The sequence below is a fragment of the Rana temporaria genome, chromosome 10 (genome assembly GCF_905171775.1).
Source record: "Rana temporaria chromosome 10, aRanTem1.1, whole genome shotgun sequence".
Taxonomy (NCBI): domain Eukaryota; kingdom Metazoa; phylum Chordata; class Amphibia; order Anura; family Ranidae; genus Rana; species Rana temporaria.
Window position 1 is genome coordinate 22255242 of NC_053498.1, and position 22599 is coordinate 22277840.

The following is a 22599-nucleotide window of genomic DNA, read 5'->3' on the forward strand; positions in this document are numbered from 1 at the left end:
CTCATACAGTAAACTGATTTTAAGTCTAACTGATATTTATCATATGTCTCAGAGCAGGTGGAGAGCAAAACTGCATGGGGGGGGCCAAGAAAATTTTGGCCCAGGGTCCAATCAACATTAAAGTGGGAGTTCACCCAATTCTTTTTTTTTTTCTATTTTCCCCCTAGCTTCATGCTCGTTTTGTCTAGGGGAATCGGCTATTTGTTTTAAAATATGATCCGTACTTACCCGTTTACGAGATAGTTACATAGTTAGTTACATAGTTAGTCAGGTTGAAAAAAGACACAAGTCCATCCAGTTCAACCACAAAAAACAAAATAAAAAAACACAGTAAAATCCTATACACCCAACTTCATACCCACAGTTGATCCAGAGGAAGGCAAAAAACCCCAGCGGAGCATGATCCAATTTGCTACAGCAGGGGAAAAAATTCCTTCCTGATCCCCCGAGAGGCAATCGGATTTACCCTGGATCAACTTTACCTACAAATCTTAGTACTCAGTTATATTCTGTACATTTAGGAAAGAATCCAGACCTTTCTTAAAGCAATCTACTGATCTGGCCAGAACCACCTCTGGAGGGAGTCTGTTCCACATTTTCACAGCTCTTACTGTGAAAAAACCTTTCCGTATTTGGAGGTGAAATCTCTTTTCCTCTAGACGTAAAGAGTGCCCCCTTGTCCTCTGTGATGACCGTAAAGTGAATAACTCAACACCAAGTTCACTGTATGGACCTCTTATATATTTGTACATGTTGATCATATCCCCCCTTATTCTCCTCTTCTCAAGAGTGAATAAATCTAGTTCCTCTAATCTTTCCTCATAGCTGAGCTCCTCCATGCCTCTTATCAGTTTGGTTGCTCTTCTCTGCACTTTCTCCAGTTCTCCTATATCCTTTTTGAGAACTGGTGCCCAAAACTGAACTGCATATTCCAGATGAGGTCTTACTAATGATTTGCATCTTCTCCATCGCTTCCGGGTATGGGTCTTCGGGAGCGGGCGTTCCTTCTTGATTGACAGTCTTCCGAGAGGCTTCCGACGGTCGCATCCATCGCGTCACTCGTAGCCGAAAGAAGCCGAACGTCGGTGCGGCTCTATACTGCGCCTGCGCACCGACGTTCGGCTTCTTTCGGAAAATCGTGACGCGATGGATGCGACCGTCGGAAGCCTCTCGGAAGACTGTCAATCAAGAAGGAACGCCCAGTCCCGCAGCCCATACCTGGAAGCGGCGGAGAAGATGCATCTCGAAAACGGGTAAGTACTGCTCATATTTTAAAACAAATAGCCGATTCCCCTAGACAAAACGAGCAGGAATCTAAGGGGAAAATGTGTTCGCTATGGGTGAAGAAGTGAGGCCCGGAGCAACTGGAAGTCAGTGTAGGGCCGGCCATGACAGGGTTAACAGAAACCCTAGTAGCTGTGGGGGGAGGAGCAGAGCAGGGGAGGAGAGATCACAGATATCTCTTACTCTCAGTTTCCCGGGCAGAGGCAGCGTGGGGGAGTGAAGTTGGTGGGGGAGTGAAGTTGCTGCTGTGTCTGCTCAGCCTGCAGGGATTTCGCTTGTCCCAAATTGTCACGGCGATGGCTGCGATCGAGGATTTATTCGGGAGATTGAGGGCGGAGGCGGCTATCCGGGGTGAGGACTGGCTGCAGAGGCAGTTGGGGGCGCTTTTATCGCAGGATGGAGGGGACATGGGGCGCATGGCGTCGGGGCCTAGCCGCGTCCAGACCGGACAAGCAGCATCGGGGCCGGAGCACACAGGTGTGGTGCTGGCGGAGTCGGGGCCTGAACGGTCAGTCCGGGGAGCAGTGCGGGCACACGGGGACACAATTCAGGTCGCATCGGGGCCTGATCACACAGGCATGGGAGCAGCGTCGTCGGGGCCTAGTCACACAGGCCGGGGGGCCTCGCGGACGCGCTCGTCCCGCCCCCCCCGCCGGTATTCGCCCAGTATATCCCCGGGACGGCAGAGGGGGGATAGTGGACATAGCAGGGCCCCTTCGGGCCCCCCCGCGAAGCGGGCGGCGGGTATTGTGTCGGAAGGCCCAGCCGGGGGCACCAGGAGTAGCGTGGGTGCAAGGGGGGGACGGCCAGGGGGCTCAGATGCGGCGGCCTTGCCCGCCCGGCGTGTGGATCAGGCAGTGACGGGCCCGGTGGTGGGGTCTCGGCGAGTGGGATCGCAGGCCACGGTGGCTAGCCCCCCAGCTTCCTCGGCTAGCCACTTGCAGGAGGTGGAGCGCGTCGGCAGCAACAGGGTTACGCCAAGCAGGAAAGCTTCGGCAAAATCGCCGCACGGGTCCAGGGCCCGCAGGGGGAGTGAATCCGGCCCTGGGCCTTCGGCCTCCGGGACCGAGCCGCCCGGTGGGTCATCATCGGAGGAGGAGGATCGGTCGGAGGGAGAGCGGTCGGGATCTGAGGACGAGGTCTTGCCCAGGACGATACCAGCAACGAGGGATTCGAGACGGTCGGCTGATGGGATTGCTTCCACGCAGCCCGGTAAGTCATTTTACACTGATGTTTCTAATAGGCAATGTGTTGATGTGGTTGAGAGGAATGTGGTTGTTGCACCGGCGTCCCAGGTTACGGATGCACAGGTGGGTATTGCTGGAGGTGATGTGGGTTTGCAAAGGTTTTTGTCGGGGTTAGAGGCTCTGGTCAGTCAGCTAAAAGGGGGGGACAGACCTCCCGCAAGCCCGGCGGCGGCTTGGGGGCCGGTCGGGGGAGCTACGGGGGTGGCCGCGGCGGCGGTGGCGGCTGCCACTACGCCGTTGGTGGTAGCTGGAAAGGAGGCAAGTGGGGGCGGCTTGGGGGCCGGGGCATCAGTGCAGCCGGAGGTTACCGCCGAGTCGGCGGGGGCCGCTTCAAAAAAACGGGATTTAGTACGGTTAGCGGATGAGGCTAGGGGACAGGTTTACACCTGTTACGATGCGCCGCTGGGGTCGCATCTGAAACAGGAGGTACGGGAAAAGATCTGGAAGAGCGAGTACGTGGAGATATTCGCGCTGTTACCGCTGGAAAAATTCAATTTGGACAGGGTAAAACCAGAGGATTCTAAGAAGGAAGATGAGGAGAAGAGGAGGTACAGGCTAATACCTCGCACGTTTGCAAACTGGTCGCAGGCGTATTCCATTTTGGCCAGTGTGATTGGCGAGAAGAACCCCGAGCACTGCTCGGCGCTCTTCAGTTACCAGGAGGCGATCAGTGAGGCCTACAGGTGCTATGGGGGCACAGGTTGGCTTAGATATGACGAACAGTTCAGGCAACGTCGGGCGATCAGGCCGGAAATTCGTTGGGACGCCAAGGACATTAGCCTTTGGATGCGGCTTATGACGGCTCCGAGGACGTCGGCGCCGTTTTTTCAGGGGGGGGGCCGGCGGAGCCTCTTCCCTGGGACAGTCGGCCGGAAAGAAAAAAGGGGTTTGTTGGCAGTTCAACGAGGGTAGCTGCAAGTTTGGGGGGTCGTGCCGATACAAGCATGAGTGCTCCGGGTGTGGGGGTAATCACCCCTCTTCCCGCTGCTTCAAGCAGGGCAAGGGACGTCCCGGGGATTCTTCAGGTAAGAGGGAGCACCCCGGTGATGGTGAGAAGGATGCTGCCGTTTCTCGGTAGGTATCCGGACAGAGCGGCGGCTCAGCTCCTGGAGGAAGGTTTTACTGTGGGGTTCCGTATTCCTTGTAGCTTGACGGTGGTTCCGCCGCTGTCCAAGAATTTGCGTTCGGCTCTCCAACACCCCGAAGTGGTTTCTGAGAAATTACGGAAGGAAGTGGGGCTAGGCCGCATGGGGGGCCCGTTTGAATCCCCCCCTTTGGAGGGTCTGGTGGTATCACCGTTGGGGGTGGTACCGAAGAAGGAACCAAACAAGTTCAGACTCATTCACCACCTCTCATTTCCGAAAGGGGGGTCGGTAAATGATGCGATTGATGCGGGCGATTGTTCGGTGTGCTACACATCGTTTGACGCGGCGGTGGGATGGGTCAAGAAATACGGTCGGGGGGCGTTGATGGCCAAGTCGGACATCGAGGCGGCCTTCCGGCTGTTGCCGGTGCACCCGGACAGCTTCAGACTGTTGGGGTGTCACTGGGGAGGGGAGTTCTATGTGGACAAATGTCTGCCCATGGGCTGCTCGGTATCCTGTGCGTTGTTCGAACAATTCAGTTCCTTTTTGGAATGGGTGGTGCGAGACGTGGCGGGAGTGAATTCAGTCATCCACTATCTAGATGACTTTCTCTGCATTGGACCGGGGGGGTCACGGATTTGTGCAGTTTTGTTATCTACGCTAGAACACATAGCGGAACGTTTTGGGGTGCCTTTGGCGCCCGAAAAGACGGAAGGTCCTAGGTCTGTCATTCAATTCCTGGGCATAGTCATAGACGCCGAGAAGATGGAATGTCGTTTGCCGCAGGATAAGCTAGAAGGCCTCAAGGCGGAGGTCAGGGGTATGATTGGAGTGCATAAGGTGCAGCTGCGGGCTTTGCAGTCGTTGTTGGGTAAGCTGAATTTTGCCTGCAGGATTATCCCGATGGGGAGGGTTTTTTGTCGTCGGCTGTCGGCTAGCACTGCGGGTGTTAGGTTGCCCAATCACTATGTGCGGCTCGTGAAGGAGCATAGGGAGGACCTGCGGGTATGGCACTCTTTTCTAGAGGGTTTTAACGGCAGGGCCTTGTGGATGTCCGGCCCGGTCAGCAATTTTGACCTGGAGCTGTATACAGATGCGGCCGGGGGTGCGGGCTTTGGGGCCTTCTTTCAGGGTCAGTGGAGCGCTGGCTCTTGGCCGCAGTCTTGGGTGACTGCGGGCTTTACAAAGAATTTGGTGCTGCTGGAGCTGTTTCCAGTGGTGCTGGCGGTTGAGTTATGGGGCACGTCTTTCCGGGATCGGAAGGTGCGCTTCCATGGGGATAACTTGGGGGTCGTGCAGGTGATCAATCGAGTTACCGCATCTTCTCCCCCAGTGATTCGTCTCCTGAGACACTTGGTGCTGCGCTGTATGCAGCTGAATGTGTTTGTGTATGCGGTGCACTTACCGGGTGTGGACAATGTCGTGGCTGACGCTTTGTCTCGGTTTCAGTGGGACAGGTTCCGGGAGCTGGTGCCGGAGGCAGAGGAACGGGGGGTCCCTTGTCCGGAGTGGCTGTGGCAGATTCCATTGGAACAATCTCCACCTGGATTAGGAAATCGTTGAGTGCGGGTACTTGGGCGGCCTATGAGAAGGTATGGTCGGAGTGGAGCGATTTGGTGAGGGAATCGGAGGTTCACCTTTCGGGACCGGAGGTGAGGACACTGGTTCTGTATTTTTTGTCTAGAAACATGGAAGCGGGAGTGTCGCCGCCGGCGTTGGATAAGAAATTGGCCGGGTTGGCATTTCTGTTCAAATGGCAAGGGTGGCCGGATCTTACAAAGGACTTCTGGGTGCGACAAGCTCTGAAAGGGTACAGGAAACAGGGGCGGCGACCTGACGCTCGCCGCCCGGTGTCTTTCGAAGTTTTGAGAGGAATCCTGGCTAAAGTGGGGGCGATATGTTCATCCAGGTTTGGAGTTACATTGTTCCGCGCGGCATTCGCGCTGGCATTTTTTGGGGCCTTTAGGGTGGGCGAGCTGGTGAGCCCGTCGAAATTGGTCCAGGGGGGCATGGGAGTTGCGGATGTCGGTTGGACCCCGGAGGGGGTCACGTTGTGGCTCAGAAGGTCCAAAACGGATCAGAGTGGCAAGGGAAGGGCGGTTCATGTGTTCCCAATTGAAGGGTCGGAGTTGTGCCCGGTCGGGCTGGTAAGGGACTACCTGGACATACGTCCGGGGGTGGGGGGCGCCTTTTTGGTACACGAAAATGGGTCCCCGATGTCACGATATCAGTTTGTGGCAGTGTTTAGGAAGTGTCTGGGGGCATTGGGCCTGGTGGCAAAGGAGTTCTCGGCTCATTCCTTTAGGATCGGGGCAGCTACGGAAGCGGCAAGGAATGGACTGGGTGAAGAGGCAATAAAGAGGATAGGGCGTTGGGAATCCAGGCGGTTTCAATTATATGTTAGGCCGCAGCTGGTGGCTAGTTTGGGTTGAAGGTCTGGGGAGTGGGGTTTTGAGTTACGGGGCAAAGGGGGTGACAGGGATTACTCAAAAGCGGGTTATCTCTATGTGGGTATGTTGGTGACGTGTTTTTTTTTTTGTTTACTGTTTTTCAGGTACTGGACCGCTTTTGGTCTGGATAATGGGCCACTCCTATGTGGTTCGGGGGGCCAGACGGGCGGATGATCGCCCGACCGGTCGCCAGCTGGGAATATCGAGACAGGAGGCGAGTGTAAGGTGGTTGGGGGTCCCCGGGATGTTATGGAGCAAGGTGGTGCCGGAGGTGCACAAATTTGCACAGCTGGACAGGCCACCGGAGGTTCTGGTTATTCACGCCGGGGGGAATGATCTTGGAGTGAGATCGATGATGGAGATAGCACGGGACATTAAATTTGACTTTCAGCGGATCCGGATGTCCTTTCCGGATACGATAGTGGTGTGGTCAGACATGGTGGCCAGGTCAACATGGAGGATGGCCAGGTCGGTAGAGGGGGTGAATCGGGCGCGCAGGAAGATAAACAGAAATGTGGGGCGGTTTGTGCTCAGGAACGGGGGGCTAGTGGTTCGGCACCCCGAATTGGAAGTGGACACATGGAGATACCTCAGGAGTGATGGTGTTCACCTCACGGACGTGGGGATTGATATGTGGGTGTTGCGTTTAGAGGAGGGGGTACAGCAAGCGATGAGGGTGTGGAGGTGCTCCCATAGGTAAGGGGTTACCTTTGGGTGCTGGTGGCGGGTGTTTTTGGACTTTGCAGGAGAAGATATTACCCCAAAGATGGACGCCAGTACCCAGCGGTGGGAGGGGTCCTGAAGGGGTTTCTAGTTCCCAGTCTACTAATGTAGCTGGAAGGTTGGTGAATGGGGGCACTGCGGTCAATGGTCGTCTTTGAGCCAGCTTCGGCTTGAGGCCTATGACCAGAGGTTAGGACACCGCAGTGCCAAAAAAGTGTTACATAGTTACAAAGTTTAAAGGTTAACGAGTTAAGGGTTAATGGGTCCTGCAAAGTCCAGCACCATGTTAGAGAGGTTATTATCTCAGGAAATAAGTGTTTTTTCTCTATGTGTTATTGGTTTTTGTTATTGGTTATTTATGATTATTTAAAGAGTATTTAAAATAAAGGAGGCTGCTACGGCCAGTTTTTACTCCAACACTAAGTAGTGGTCTCATTATTTATTAAAGGTTAAGTGGGGGTATTAACTGTAAAGGGGCTTTAGCGGTCAGGGTGAATTCTGGTATACCATAGTCAAGTGAGGCCCGGAGCAACTGGAAGTCAGTGTAGGGCCGGCCATGACAGGGTTAACAGAAACCCTAGTAGCTGTGGGGGGAGGAGCAGAGCAGGGGAGGAGAGATCACAGATATCTCTTACTCTCAGTTTCCCGGGCAGAGGCAGCGTGGGGGAGTGAAGTTCCCACCCACCCTCCCTTTATTCTGGGGTTTTATTGATTACGGTATTGATGGTATATGGATAAATTGGTATGTGGTTTGGTGCTGTTTTGGTGTTTTCTTTTCTTTCAGGTTTATGGATCACGTTGTCGTGGCAGTGGCGGGTGTTTTTGGACTTTGCAGGAGAAGATATTACCCCAAAGATGGACGCCAGTACCCAGCGGTGGGAGGGGTCCTGAAGGGGTTTCTAGTTCCCAGTCTACTAATGTAGCTGGAAGGTTGGTGAATGGGGGCACTGCGGTCAATGGTCGTCTTTGAGCCAGCTTCGGCTTGAGGCCTATGACCAGAGGTTAGGACACCGCAGTGCCAAAAAAGTGTTACATAGTTACAAAGTTTAAAGGTTAACGAGTTAAGGGTTAATGGGTCCTGCAAAGTCCAGCACCATGTTAGAGAGGTTATTATCTCAGGAAATAAGTGTTTTTTCTCTATGTGTTATTGGTTTTTGTTATTGGTTATTTATGATTATTTAAAGAGTATTTAAAATAAAGGAGGCTGCTACGGCCAGTTTTTACTCCAACACTAAGTAGTGGTCTCATTATTTATTAAAGGTTAAGTGGGGGTATTAACTGTAAAGGGGCTTTAGCGGTCAGGGTGAATTCTGGTATACCATAGTCATGGCCCAGAAGGGAAGCAGTGCAAAAGGGCTGATGGTGTAGTATGTTCGATTAAATGCCATAAAACTATCCCCTATTTTGTAAACGCTCTAACTCCTGCGCAAACCAATCAATGAACGCTTATTGCGATTTTTTTTTTACCAAAAATATGTTGAAGAATACGTATCGGCCTAAACTGAGGAAAACATTTTTTTTTATATATATTTTTTGTGGATATTTATTATAACAAAAAGTAAAAAATAATGACATTTTTTCAAAATTGTCGCTCTATTTTTGTTTATAGCGCAAAAAAAAAACAATCAAATACCACCAAAAGAAATCTCTATTTGTGGGGAAAAAAGGACGCCAATTTTGTTTGGGAGCCACGTTGCACAAACGCGCAATTGTCAGTTAAAGTGACGCAGTGCCGAATCGCAGAAAAGGGGCCAGGTTTTTTTACCTGCCTAATGGTCCGGGTCTTAAGCGGTTAAATGGCTAGATGAAAAAACCTAACCTGGGGACTAATCAAAGCACTAGTACAAAAAGTGTCCATCTATTTATATCAATTGGCTGTGTTCAATTTGTATATCATTTATACATCTTCAGAAAGGTCTGGCTCCATCCTGACATACTTGGAAAAAAAAAATCATCTTTAATTCATCATTCATTGGAATACGTCTTTAATTCATCAGACAGAGTAAATGCCTTCAAGACTTCTATTTTCTGTTGAGTAGACTGCATGGACTTCCCAAATAGACACAGAACATGAATTGGGACTTTAAACCGGGCTACAAACAGTTTCATAGTAAAAAAAGTATTAAAAAATGTATTGCACATTGATAATATATAACATGAACATGGGAATATACACAACAAACACAAATATTGGGAATAGAAATTAAAGGAAAAGCCCAGAACGTCCAACGTGTTTCGAAAAACAAAATGCAGATCTTCTTCAGGGACAGAGGGCTTGCGGGTTCCAGATCTGTGGCTTATATCCCAAATGTTGATGCTCCACCCATAAAGACATAGGCCCAGATTCACAAAGCACTTACGCCGACGTATAACAAGTTACGCCGACGTAAGTGCAAATGTGCGCCGTCGTATCTGTGCACCAGACCCACAAATTTATGCGCCTAAAAACAGGCTACACCCCACCGGCATAGCTTGCTTACGCCAGCGTAGGGTGGGCGCACATTTAGGCTGGGAGCATGGTGCTGCTCCCATTGATTAGCCATTTAAACATGCAAATGAGGGAAATACGGCGATTCACGAACGTGCGTGTTCCCGGCGCATGCTACGCGAGATACGTGTAAGTTGTACGTCCGGCGTAAAGTTATTCCCCATAAAGGAGGTGCAACCCAGCAACAGACATGCTTAGGTCTGCACCAGGGAGCACAAGCCAGCGTATTGTGGGTTGGACGTGTGTCTGGCTGGGCGTACTTTTTGTTCACGACGTACGCAGTGATCCGGCGTAGCTTAGGCAGTTGTGCCAGCGTGGTTATGAGCAGGCGCAGGGGGGTGTGCTGTGCATGCGTCCACGTCACGGCGCATGCGCAGTTCGTGATACGTACCAGTCTGGCGCTCGGCCCATCATTTGCATGGGGTCACACCCACTTCCACCTACGCCGGCGTACGCCTTCGAAAACCACGCCACGCTGGCGCAGCGTTGGGAGCACTGGCTTGCTGAATGCAATGTTTGCCTCTTTGCGCTGCATTGGCGTAGCATACAGTGTTTGCTCTATGGCGGAGTAATGTGCGCCTTGCTCTCTGTGAATCTGGGCCAATGAACATAATTCAAAAATAAAAAGGAAGCTATGTCCATCAGAGCAGCGCACAAGCAACAGAAAATGTGAATGATATCAGCCAGAGGTCCGTATAATGTGGAATGGTCTTATTGTGTAACTTAGAAGTATAACTCTATATAGACCATAGCTATAGAGGAGAGGTAGAATAGTACTTTCCACTCGATACAGGTTGGGTTGATAGAGAGTGTTTATCATAAATATGTAATCATCCAGAACATCATGGGTTAACTACTTCCCACACGGCCACTGCATATGTACGGCCGGGTGGGTGCTCTCTCCTTCTGAGTGGACGTTCAGGATGGTCCCTCAGAAGGAGGGGGATCACGCGCGCGTGAGCACGTGCAGCGGCGTGATCCTAATGCGCTCGTGTCACCCGGACACGCCGCATCTCAGATCGGCAGGAGGGCTCTGTGATTGGCCCTCCTGATCACATGACGACCGTGTCCAATCACAGCAGCCATGTGTTGTAAACAGAGAGCCGGTTGCTAGGCGATCTGCCCTCCTCACACATTAGTTGTCGGTGAGGAGAGCGGATCGCTGCAGCCGGCTGGTGATCAATGTGTACACTCAGATCATGATCATCGCATTACAGGACATGCACAGTGCTACAGCACTGGTGGGGTGACTGGTCCCCTCCACCAGTGTAAACAGGAGGGGGAGGCGGCTTCACTATGAGACTGATCAGAGCCGCGGCAGCCAGCTATGGGAGAAGGGGGATCATTGCGATTGCGGGTCCCCGGGTGTCACTCGGGTGCCTCGCACATCCCCCCCTGCAAAGCCACTACAGGGTAAGCTCTCCATCGCCACGTGTGTTGTGTTGCCACCGCGGTGCCGCTGCTTAAGCCTGCCCGGCGCCCGCTGTCTCTGCTTCAGTGGGGGGGGAGCGCCGGCCTGACACCCCCCCCACCACCACACTCACTGTGGATCCTCCAGTCTGAGCCGCTAAAATGTCCCGCTGCTTAAGGCCGCCTGGCGCCCACTGTCTCCGCTTCAGTGGGGGGGGGAGCGCCGGCCTGACACCCCCCAGTGTGTGACACACCCCCCCTCCACCACACTTACTGTGGATCCTCCAGCCTGAGCGGCTAAAATGTCCCGCTGCTTAAGCCCGCCTGGCGCCCGCTGCTTCAGTCGCGGGGGGGGCTGACACCCCCCCAGTGTGTGGCACCCGGGGCGGCCGCCCCACGCTTAGTAAGCCACTGGTCTCCTGCCCAGATCTGGATAAAATGACTTATCTCTTGGGCTAAGAGATCATGTGGACAGCTGATGTGGTGATCAAGAAGTCAACTGTAAGCCTGGGAATGCACTTTAATGACCTTTTGTGATATTTCCATTGGCTTGGCGGCCCAAAGACATACATGTAGCAGAATACATTTTGGCTTAAATTTATGACATGTATTCACAAAGGAGAACTATACTGCGCTAAAGATAAATTGAGTGAAAAGTGTTGGTGAAAACAAAGCTGCAACACTTATAAACATGTGATACTCAAGTATAAAGAATATGTGAAAAAAAGGGGAAAGAAGGTCGCGCTAAAATTAAACAATCTAGTGAAGCAAATTAGACATACATAATCAATTGAATAAATAATATAAAAAAAGTGAGTATGTATATAAAGAGTAATTAATTAATTAAATAAATAAAAGGAAAGTCCCAATGATGAAGATAAAAGTCCACAAAACTGTGAATATTAGGCAATCGGACGTGGAAATGATGTTGAAATAGGTGAATCCACCACCACCGGGATGATAGGAGAAAGCCGCTCCTTAAAGAGTACACTGGAACAAAGAGTAAGTATGGACACCCTTACCGGACAAGTTGGACCTCCTATTTTAGCAAGGTCATATGGGCCTGCAGAAATTACCCTCTGCGGGGTCTCAGTAGATCACAATCGTATACACCTCTCGGCTCTTATTGGCTCCTCGCGGCTGCCTTACTTCCATCCACTGTGTCCCTTAGAAAGGATCTCTCCCTCTAGAATCTGGGACCCCTGACTTAAGGCCTCCCTCCCGATCAACTTTGACCACCACCAATTGGACCTTTAACGGTCACTCTTGAAACAATATGTCTTCCTCTCCATGTGTTCACCTTAGATTATTCTATCCAATATTGGAGACTGAGATATAAACAATAAGGGTGTACAGGAGCTAGACAGAGAGATGGTAGAATTATGTCCTGATTAAGGTGAAAAGCAGAACCACTTTGGGATGGAAGTAGGCCCAAACCAAACCCAAAACCCAAAATGTAATACAGTGAGGAAAATTATTATTTGACCCCTGCAGATTTTGTAAGTTTGTACACCTACAAAGCAATAGAAGGATCTATGGGCCAGATTCACTTAGGTGAGCGGCGGCGTAACGTATCATAGATACGTTACACCGCCGCAAGTTTTCATCGCAAGTGCCTGATTCACAGAGCACTTGCGATGAAAACTACGCCGGCGGCCTCCGGCGCAAGGCGGGCCAATTCAAATGGGCGTGTGCCATTTAAATTATGCGCGCTCCCGCGCCGGACCTACTGCGCATGCTCAGTTGCGCAATTCCCGTCGTGCTTTGCGCGCCGTGACGTCATTTTTTCGAACGGCGACGCGTGTAGCGTAATTCCATATTCCCGGACGGCTTACGCAAACGGCGTTCATTTTTAAATTTCGACGCAGGAACGACGGCTATACTTTAGACAGCAATACGTTTGCTGACTAAAGTTAGGGCACCCAAATAGACGACTAACTTTGCGACGGGAAACTAGACTAGCGGCGACGTAGCGAACGCGAAAATCCGTCGTGGATCGCCGTAACTCCTAATTTGCATACCCGACGCTGGTTTACGACGCGAACTCCCCCCAGCGGTGGCAGCGGTACTGCATCCTAAGATCCGACAGTGTAAAACAATTAGACCTGTCGGATCTTATGGATATCTATGCGTAACTGATTCTATGAATCAGTCGCATAGATACTCTGAGAGATACGACCGCGTATCAGGATATACGCCGTCGTATCCCTTTTGTGAATCTGGCCCTATAATTTTTATCTTAGGTGTATTTTAAATGATAAAAAATTATTAAAAAAAAAGAACAAGGTGGGGTTAGTACCTTATCTATAAATGGCTGTCTATCTCCCCCTGCAGGTTGGAGGGAGCAGTAAGGCTAATACTTACTCCAGCAAGTAACAGCAGTTGCTCCTGACAGGAGCGAAATCGCGATCACTCACTGTCAGAGAGGAGGGGCTCCAGGACTGCACCTGACCGACCCACTGAGCTATCGGCCCAAAGGAAAACTCTTGGATGTCCCGATGGCCAGTACATGCCTGGTCACTTCCAGAATTATAATTTCACTGTTTGACAAGTGATCATTCCAGCGGGTAATTCAGGCATAGGTATTGGTATGAGCACTTTGTCGTCGATCAGTGAGACATGTCTCAGGCCTGAAGAGCTTGGAAACTGGAATCATTGAGGGAGCTAATCTAGGCAAGAGTTCAAACTGCAGCTATCTGTTCCTAGAGGTCAATCTACCTCAATAAACCACAATTTCCAGGAAAAAAATAATTTGCACTTGTGCAGATTTAACTGTAGGATCTATACAGATGAATGCATTTTCGGTGGAAATTTTCTACTATAAATAAAAGGGGAAGCCAAGTCATGGCTAAAAATAAATTTGATAATATCAAGGTTAAAGGGAAAGTATAGTATATTTTCAGTAAGTTACATTTTACACAATACATTATTTTGTAGTATCATACTATTGTGGCATGTTTTTAGTTAGTTAACCTATGAGTTGAACAAATCTAGTCCAGCTAAACCAGGATTTTTTTTTACATGGAAAGTCATCTACAAATCCTGTTTCAGGCTCCACCTTGCCAGGGGCAGCAGAAACAAACATATTCTTTGTGTATGGAAAAAAAAAACACAACTGTAGTAAAGTCCCTACAGCCTTATCTCTACAACCAACAAGTCTCTAGGGGAATACCTAAAGAAGAGAAGCTATACACCTCATCTGTCAATAAAAAATAAACAGGTGCTTCAATGTACACAATTACAAAGTTAACCTTTTTTTATATGCATGCTTGCGCACTGAGAGAAACTATATTTCAATTAATTAACCACTTAACCCCCGGACCATATTGCTGCCCAAAGACCAGAGCACTTTTTGCGATTCGGCACTACGTCGCTTTAACGGACAATTGAGCGGTCGTGCAACGTGGCTCCCAAACAAAATTGGCGTCCTTTTTTCCCCACAAATAGAGCTTTGTTTTGGTGGTATTTGATCACCTCTGCGGTTTTTATTTTTTGCGCTATAAACAAAAATAGAGCGACAATTTTGAAAAAAATGAATATTTTTTACTTTTTGCTGTAATAAATATCCATCAAAAATATATAAAAAAACATTTTTTTTCCTCAGTTTAGGCCGATTCTTCTACATATTTTTCGTTAAAAAAAAATCGCATGCTCCGTGTTAAAATTTCCCGACGTGCTTTGCGCGAAATTACGGTGCCCCGACGTTTTTTTTTTAACTGCGACGTGCGTTACAGCGTTTCGTATTCCCGGACGTCTTACGCAAAAAAAAAAAAAATTAGAAATTCGACGCTGGAACGACGGCCATACTTTAACATGGCTGTTCTAAAGATAAACCATGTTAAAGCAGGTGTAACTTTGCAACTGAAAAAACCGACTAGAGACGACGTACGAGATTGCAATGAACGCGCGGATCTTCGTGGATCACCGTAACTAGTCATTTGCATATTCTACGCCGACCGCAATGGAATCTCCACCTAGCGGTCGGCCTAGAATTGCATCCTAAGATCCGACGGTGTAAGTCAATTACACCTGTTGGATCTTAGGGCTATCTATGCATAACCTGATTCTATGAATCAGCCGCATAGTTAGGATGGGCGGATCACAGAGATACAACGGCGTATCAGGAGATACGCTGTCGTATCTCTTCTGTGAATCTGGCCCTTTGGGCCAGATTCACGTAGCGCAGCGGATCTAATAGATCCGCTCGTTCTACGTGAATTAAGATCCGCTCCCGCAAGTTTAGGAGGCAAGTGGCTAATTCACAAACCACTTACCTCCAAACTTGCGACGGCGGATCCTAAATCCCCCAGCGGAATTCAAATTCCGCGGCTAGGGGAGTGTCATATTTAAATCAGGCGCGCTCCCGCGCCGATTTAAATACGCATGCGTCGTCCGGGGAATTTCCCGGCGTGCATTGCTCCCACTGACGTCAATAGGACGTCAGTGGTTGCGACGGGAGCTAGACTTGCGACGCGCGTGTTCGTGAATCGGCGTACGCAAACGACGTAGGAAATTTCAAACTCGACGCGGGAACGACGGCTATACTTAACAATACTTACCCCTGCTTTTAGCAGGGGTAAGTATACGACGGGTACCGCGCTACGGAAACGACGTAAGAACACTGCGTCGGGTCCGCGTACGGTCGTGAATTTCGCGTATCTCGCTGATTTACATATTATTCAGTGTAAATCAGCGGGAACGCCCCCGGCGCCATTTTTAAATCAAAAAAAAGATCCGACAGTGTAACACAGTGTAACACTGTCGGATCTCAGCCCTATCTATGCGTAACTGGTTCTATGAATCAGGCGCATAGATAGGACCTGAAAAAAGCTGAGATACGATGGTGTATCTGAGATACACCGTCGTATCTGCTTCGTGAATCTGGCCCATAGAGTTTACAAAATAGGGGGTATTTTTATGGCATTTTTATTAATATTTTTTTTACTAGTAATGGCGGCAATCAGCGTTTTTTTTTCGGTACTGCGACATTATGGCGGACACTTCGGACACTTTTGACACATTTTTGGGACCATTGGCATTTTTAGAGCGATCAGTGCTATAAAAATGCATTGATTACTGTAAAAATGCCACTGGCAGTGAAGCGGTTAACACTAGGGGGCGGGGAAGGGGTTAAGCATGTCCCTGGGTGTGTTCTAACTGTAGGGGGGTTTCCTCACTAGGGGAAATTACCTATCTTCTGTTCATACATTGTATGAACAGAAGATCAGCATTTCTCCCCCTGACAGGACCGGGAGCTGTGTGTTTAACGAGCGATCGCGTGTGCCTGGTGGTGATCGTGCCCTACCGGGCACGCGCGCGGGAGTCGGGGGCGAGCGGGGGGCGCGCGCCCCCAGTGGCCTGCACGAGAGCCGACGTTATATTACGTGCTCTCGCGCAGGGGAGCCGACTTGCCGCCGTAAAACGACGGTGGGCGGTCGGCAAGCAGTTAAAGAGTATATAAACCTGGACAATGAACATTGGTCCATTTAGGCCTGTTGAAGGTACCATTAAAAGTGTTTTATTATACATGTAGCAGTACCCCCGGAGGAGCTGCTGGTTGTTTGGGTGGCACATTACCTCGTGGCCCTGCAACACATGTGACCTATCTGACCCCTACACTGACCCCCTGACACCCCTACCTGACACATGCACTGATCTACCCAATTCCTACTTCCTGCACTACTCACATTACACTGACCCACCTGAACCCTACACTGACCTACCTGACCATTACAATAACCTACACGACACATGCGCTGACACACCTCACTCCTACTTCCTGCACTACTCACATTACACTGACCCACCTGACCTACCTGACCTCTACACTGACCATTACACTGACCTACCTGACCATTACACTGACCCACCTGATCATTACACTGACCTACCTGACACCTACACTAACCTACCTGACACATACACTGACCTACCTCACTCCTACTTCCTGCACTACTCACATTACACTGACCCACCTGACCTACCTGACCTCTACACTGACCATTACACTGACCTACCTGACCATTACACTGACCTACCTGACCCACCTGATCATTACACTGACCTACCTGACACCTACACTAACCTACCTGACACATACACTGACCTATCTCACGCCTACTTCCTGCACTACTCACATTACACTGACCCACCTGACCTACCTGACACCTACGCTGACCCACCTGATCATTACACTGACCCACCTGATCATTACACTGGCCTACCTGACGGATACACTGACCCCCCCTTCCTGACACCTACCTGAGACATACACTGACCCACCTACCTGACACATAGACAGACCCACCTGACTCCTACTTCCTGCACTACTCACACACACCCCAGCCCCCCTTCCACACAGCTCGGTGCAGATCCGTCCTCCTCCTTACCTCTTCTCTTTGCGGCTTCATCGACCATCATGAAGACTCTCCTCAGCACTGGGTGTGCAGAATTGAGTCCTTGCCAGCGCCATCCACCTGCTCCATTGTGTCTCGGCCAGGTCCAGGCCAGCACCATCCACCCACTCCATGTTATCCCCACTGGGGCCAGGCCAGCGCCATCCACCCTCTCCATGGTGTCCCCGCCGGGCGGGAGATCAGCTAACAGAAACTGCACCTCCAATGCTCCCATCTCCACTGAGCCCCGCCCCTCCCCTCCGCTGCACACACAGACACACAGCGCTGCACCAGAGGGACAAGCTGGAGCAAAGGAGTCTCGGTGCGGTGCTGTGAGATATTACTGTCTGAGATGTGACAGCGCAGTGGGGCGCTCAGCGGGACACATGGGGGATTGGTGATGGCACACAACGGATGTGTTCCCGACACTGAATGGGGCAAGCGTTTAGGAGAGCCAGCTCAAGCTCACACACGCCTGGAGCTTCCCCAGGACAGAGGTTGTGCCCTAGGTGGAAGTGCGCCCTAGGCGGCTTCCTACTTTGCCTAGTGGTAGCGCTGGCCCTGCGCTTCAATCTGATTTACTTTCAAAAGCAGGCACATTCTTCACATTAAAATTAAATATATATGTACAAATAAATAAGTTCTTCACCACAAAAATTGTTAAATCTTTTCAGGTGTGCCGTGACATTTTTTAGATCTTTTTGGTGCTGCTCTAAACCAAAAAGTTTGAGAAACACTGGCCACTCTACCATACAGGCCTAAATGGTGAAGTGCTGAAGAGATGGTTGTTCTTCTGGAAGGTCCTCCTCTCTCCACAGAGAAATGCTGGAGCTCTGTCAGAGTGACCATCTGGTTCTGGGTCAACTCTCAGTGCTCATAGGGACCTTCAATGCAGCAGAACATTTTCTGTACCCTTCCCCAGATCTGTGCCTCCATACAATCTTGTCTCGGAGGACTATAGACAATTCCTTGGACTTCATGGCTTCAGTTGTGCTCTAAAATGCACTATTATGCCCCTTTCACACGGGGCGGATCAGTAATAATCCACCCCGTGAACCTCCACTTGCTCAGCGGGATTGCTCCGTTGAGTGCAGGGACCGCCCTGTCTTTTCTCCGCTCTCCCCTATGGGGGGATCGCATGAACATGGACCGTCTGTCCGTGTTCATCCGATCCGATCCGCAGACGGAAGGAAAAATAGGGTTTTCCTCCGTCTGCAGAATCGGAGGAATGCGGAGGCGGGCGAGATCGGGTGTCAGCGGATGTTCATCAAAACAAATACCTGTTGATCCTGCTAGAAAGCTAGTGCTGCCCTGTCCTAGGGTGAAAACCCTCTTGCACCATACTGTATCTATAGAGGGACAGCATTGTCAACCTAGGGCATGGCTAGAGAACCCTCCTCCTCCTCCTCTTCTTCATAAAATAGAGGAGAGGACTTTTGTTCTTTTGTCCTGGTGAGTTGACAGTAGAGATGAACACAAGTTCGACTCGAACATCGGATGTTCGCTTGTTCGCTGAATAGCGAACAATTTTGGGTGTTTGTGGCAAATTCGAAAGCCGCGGAACCCCCTTTAAAAGGGAAATTAAAAGTGCTAATTTTAAAGGTTAATATGCAAGTTATTATCCTAAAAAGTGTTTGGGGACCCGGGTCCTGCCCCAGGGGACATGTATCAATGCAAAAAAAGGAGCAGTGATTTTAATAATGCTTAAAGTGAAACAATAAAAGTGAAATATTCCTTTACATTTTGTACCTGGGGGGTGTCTATAGTATGCATGTAAAGTGGCACATGTTTCCTGTGCTTAGAACAGTCCCTGCACAAAATGACATTTCCAAAGGAAAAAAGGTAATTCAAAACTTGCAGGCTATAATGAATTGTCGGGTCCTGGCAATATAGATAAAAGTCATTTAAAAAAACGGCATGGGTTCCCCCCCAGGCCATTACCAGGCCCTTTGGGTCTGGTAGAAATATTAAGGGGAACCCTGCACCCAATTTTTAAAAAAAAATGGCTTAGGGGTCCCCCTCAAAATCCATACCAGACCCTTCAGGTCTGGTATGGATTTTAAGGGGAACCCTGTGCCCAAATTAAAAAAATGGCGTGGTGGTCCCCCCAAAAATCCATACCAAACCCTTATCCGAGCACGCCACCTGGCAGGCCGCAGGAAAAGAGGGGGGATGACAGAGCGCCCCCCTCCTAAACCGTACCAGGCCACATGCCCTCAACATGGGGAGGATGTCACCATGTTGATGGGACAAGGGCCTCATCTCCACAACCCTTGCCCGGTGGTTGTGGGGGTATGCGGGTGGGGGGGCTTTTTCGGAATCTGAAAATCCCCTTTAACAGATCCCTGGCCCCCCATATGTGAATTGGTAACGGGGTACATTGTACCCCTACCATTTAAAAAAACACGGCTTCCCCGTGCTTCACTGTGGCGGCTGCATCGATCGAGTGATCCCTTTTATAGGGAGACTCGATCGATGACGTCAGTCCTACAGCCACACACCCCTACAGTTGTAAACACACACTAGGTGAACCCTAACTCCTACAGCACCCCCTGTGGTTAACTCCCAAACTGCAACTGTCATTTTGACAATAAACAATGCAATTTAAATGCATTTTTTGATGTGAAAATGACAATGGTCCCAAAAATATGTCAAAATTGTCCGAAGTGTCCGCCATAATGTCGCAGTCACGAAAAAAAATCGCTGATCACCGCCATTAGTAGTAAAAAAAAAAAAAAAAAAAAATGCAATAAAACTATCCCCTATTTTGTAAACGCTATAAATTTTGCGCAAACCAATCGATAAACGCTTATTGCGATTTTTTTTACCAAAAATAGGTAGAATACGTATCGGCCTAAACTGAGGGGAAAAAAATGTTTTATATATGTTTTTGGGGGATATTTATTATAGCAAAAAGTAAAAAATATTGAATTTTTTTCAAAATTGTCACTCTATTTTTGTTTATAGCGCAAAAAATAAAAACCGTAGAGGTGATCAAATACCACCAAAATAAATCTCTATTTGTGGGAAAAAAAGGACGCCAATTTTGTTTGGGAGCCATGTCGCACAACCGCGCAATTGTCTGTTAAAGCAACGCAGTGCCGAATCGCAAAACCTGGCCTGGGCATTTAGCAACAAAATGGTCCGGGGCTTAAGTAGTTAATAAGTACAGCAGAAAGGGAAAATGCTGAAGAAAGGGAAGAGAACACATATAAATACAACGGAGGAATGGAAGAGATGGCATAAACTACATTTGTGCTGCAAGCCCCACAACATTTCAATATTGATGCTTTTGAGTGCCCAAGGTATTTTAAGACTCTAGCAACACCCCCCCTGTAAACAGCATGGATGGAGACTCCAGGGTATGTGAGATGTGGGTGTCTACTATTATGCAAGAGAAAACAATCATTGGAGAAATAAATAAAAAAGTAAGGCAAATAAAATACAAGCAGGAACGCAAACAACCTGTGTCTTGGGGAGAACCTGGACACCCTGAAGCAGAGCCCGGACCTGTGTGGTCTATTTATACAACAAAAATTGCACTTCTGCTTTCCACTTCGCTGCTTCTGCCAAGACCATGCAGTCCTATCTTAGTAGGCAAAATAAGAAAGCAGCAAAAACATACTGTATACTGTATAGTAATGCACCCAAAACCCCAACCTCCGTGTAACCCATCTTCCAAAAAACAAGCTGGAGTCTTTGGAAGCCCACTAATCACAAGCCCTTGGCCGCTGAGCTTTCCCTCTTTTTGGCACTATGGCCCCGTACACATGACCAGTTTCCTCGGCAGAATTCAGCTTCCGACCGAGTTTCTCGCTGAATTCTGCCGAGGAAACTGGTCGTGTGTACACTTTCGGCCGAGGAAGCCGACGAGGAGCTCGGCGAGGAAATAGAGAACATGTTCTCTATTTCCTCGTTGTTCTATGGGAGCTCTCGTCTGCCGAGCTCCTCGGCGGCTTCAGTGCTGAACTGGCCGAGGAACTCGATGTGTTTGGCACGTCGAGTTCCTCGGCCGTGTGTACGAGGCCTGAGTCTTTTCATAATTTCTTCTCGGTGTCAGAGGCCGGCCATTGTGGAGCAGTGGCGGCCCGTGAAATGTGCGATGCTCCCCTACTATCCTATGGACACTTGGACTCCTATGGTGGGGGTGGGACTGAAGGGGGTGTTTTATTTTAAGCACCTGTGGACGGCCTTCCCAGAGGAGTTGAAGCTGTTATAGCTGCAAAGGGCGGGGCCAACTCAATATTGAACCCTACGGACTAAAACTGGGATGCCATTAAAGTTCATGTGTAAAGGCAGGTGTCCCAATACTTTTGGCAATATAGTGTATAAGACCCCTTTCACACTGAGGGCGTATTGCAGGTGCTATAGCGTTAAAAATAGTGCCTGCAATCAGCACTCAAACAGCTGCTCCATTGTCTTCAGTGTGAAAGCCCGAGGACTTTCACACTGGAGCGTTGCGCTAGCAGGAGGGTAAAAAAAGTCCTGCTAGCCGCATCTTTGGAGCGGTGAAGGAGCGGTGTGTTTACCGCTCCTCCACCGCTGCTGCCAATTGAAATAAATGGGACAGCGCAGCTATACCGCCTACAATGCGCTGCTTCAGCAGCGCATTGCGGGCAGTTTTAACCCTTTCTCAGCCGCTAACGAGGGTTAAAAGCGCCCCGCTAGCGACCGAAATGCGCCGCAAATTCGTCCATATCGTCGGTGGTAAAAATAGCGGCGTTTTACCGCCGACGCTATGGGCGGCTCAGTGTGAAAGGGGTCTAAGTGTTATCATAGCTTCCTGAATGAGGCCCAGTGCCTACTTGAGGCTCATGTCACACTAGTGGCTGGCAAGAACTCACCAGTGACAGGTTGGCAGTAAAAACACACCCCTGCTTTTATGAGCCTCTGCCTTGCTGACAAAGTGTTGCTTGCTCACTGACCAAATGTTGCGCAATGTACGTTTTCAGCAAGCAAGTGTGGAAATCAGACTTACAAGCAACTCGGTGTTTCACTATCCCAGTGTGTCTTGCATAGGAGTGCTAGTTTAACAAGTGCCTTACTACTATTCTTAAAAAAAAAAGAGTCTAAAAAGAGTCTAAAAAACTAAAATTCTATTAAATTTCCTAATGCCGCGTACACACGACCGTTTTTAATGTCATGGAAAAAACAACGCTTTTCTCGACGTGATTCTTGTCAAGCCTGCCTTGCATACACACGATCGTGAAAAAAAAAATGCTCTAGCAAAGCGCGGTGACATACAACACGTACAACGCCACTATTAAGGGGAAGTTCCATTCGGATGGCGCCACCCTTTGGGCTGATTTTGCTAATTTTGTGTTAGTAAAAGTGTGGTGAGAGACGATTTGCGCTTTTCAGTCTGTTACAGCGTGACAAATGTGCTATCTCCATTACAAACGCTTGTTTTACCAGAACTTGCTTCTGAGCATGCACGTTAAAGCCTACACACAATAGTTTTTCACGACATGAAAAACTACGAGAAAAATTAGAGCATGTACTAAATTTTTAATGCCC

At 49.4% G+C, this 22599-nt stretch overlaps 1 protein-coding gene across 1 annotated transcript; it reads left to right on the plus strand.

Moving 5' to 3' along the window:
- The first annotated feature begins 1382 nt into the window (after window positions 1-1382).
- Window positions 1383-6789, plus strand: LOC120916426. The gene is made up of 2 exons (XM_040327390.1): window positions 1383-2496; window positions 6171-6789. Exons 1-2 carry the CDS (start codon window positions 1389-1391, stop codon window positions 6764-6766), a joined length of 1704 nt encoding a protein of 567 aa, XP_040183324.1. The 5' UTR covers window positions 1383-1388; the 3' UTR covers window positions 6767-6789.
- Window positions 6790-22599: the final 15810 nt, after the last annotated feature.

Bases quoted from the DNA above. Each gene is read 5' to 3' on its own strand.
- LOC120916426 (XM_040327390.1), top strand. From the start codon at position 1,389: ATGACAGGGTTAACAGAAACCCTAGTAGCTGTGGGGGGAGGAGCAGAG. The intron at 2,497-6,170 runs GTAAGTCATTTT...ACTGTTTTTCAG, and splicing joins GATTGCTTCCACGCAGCCCG to GTACTGGACCGCTTTTGGTC.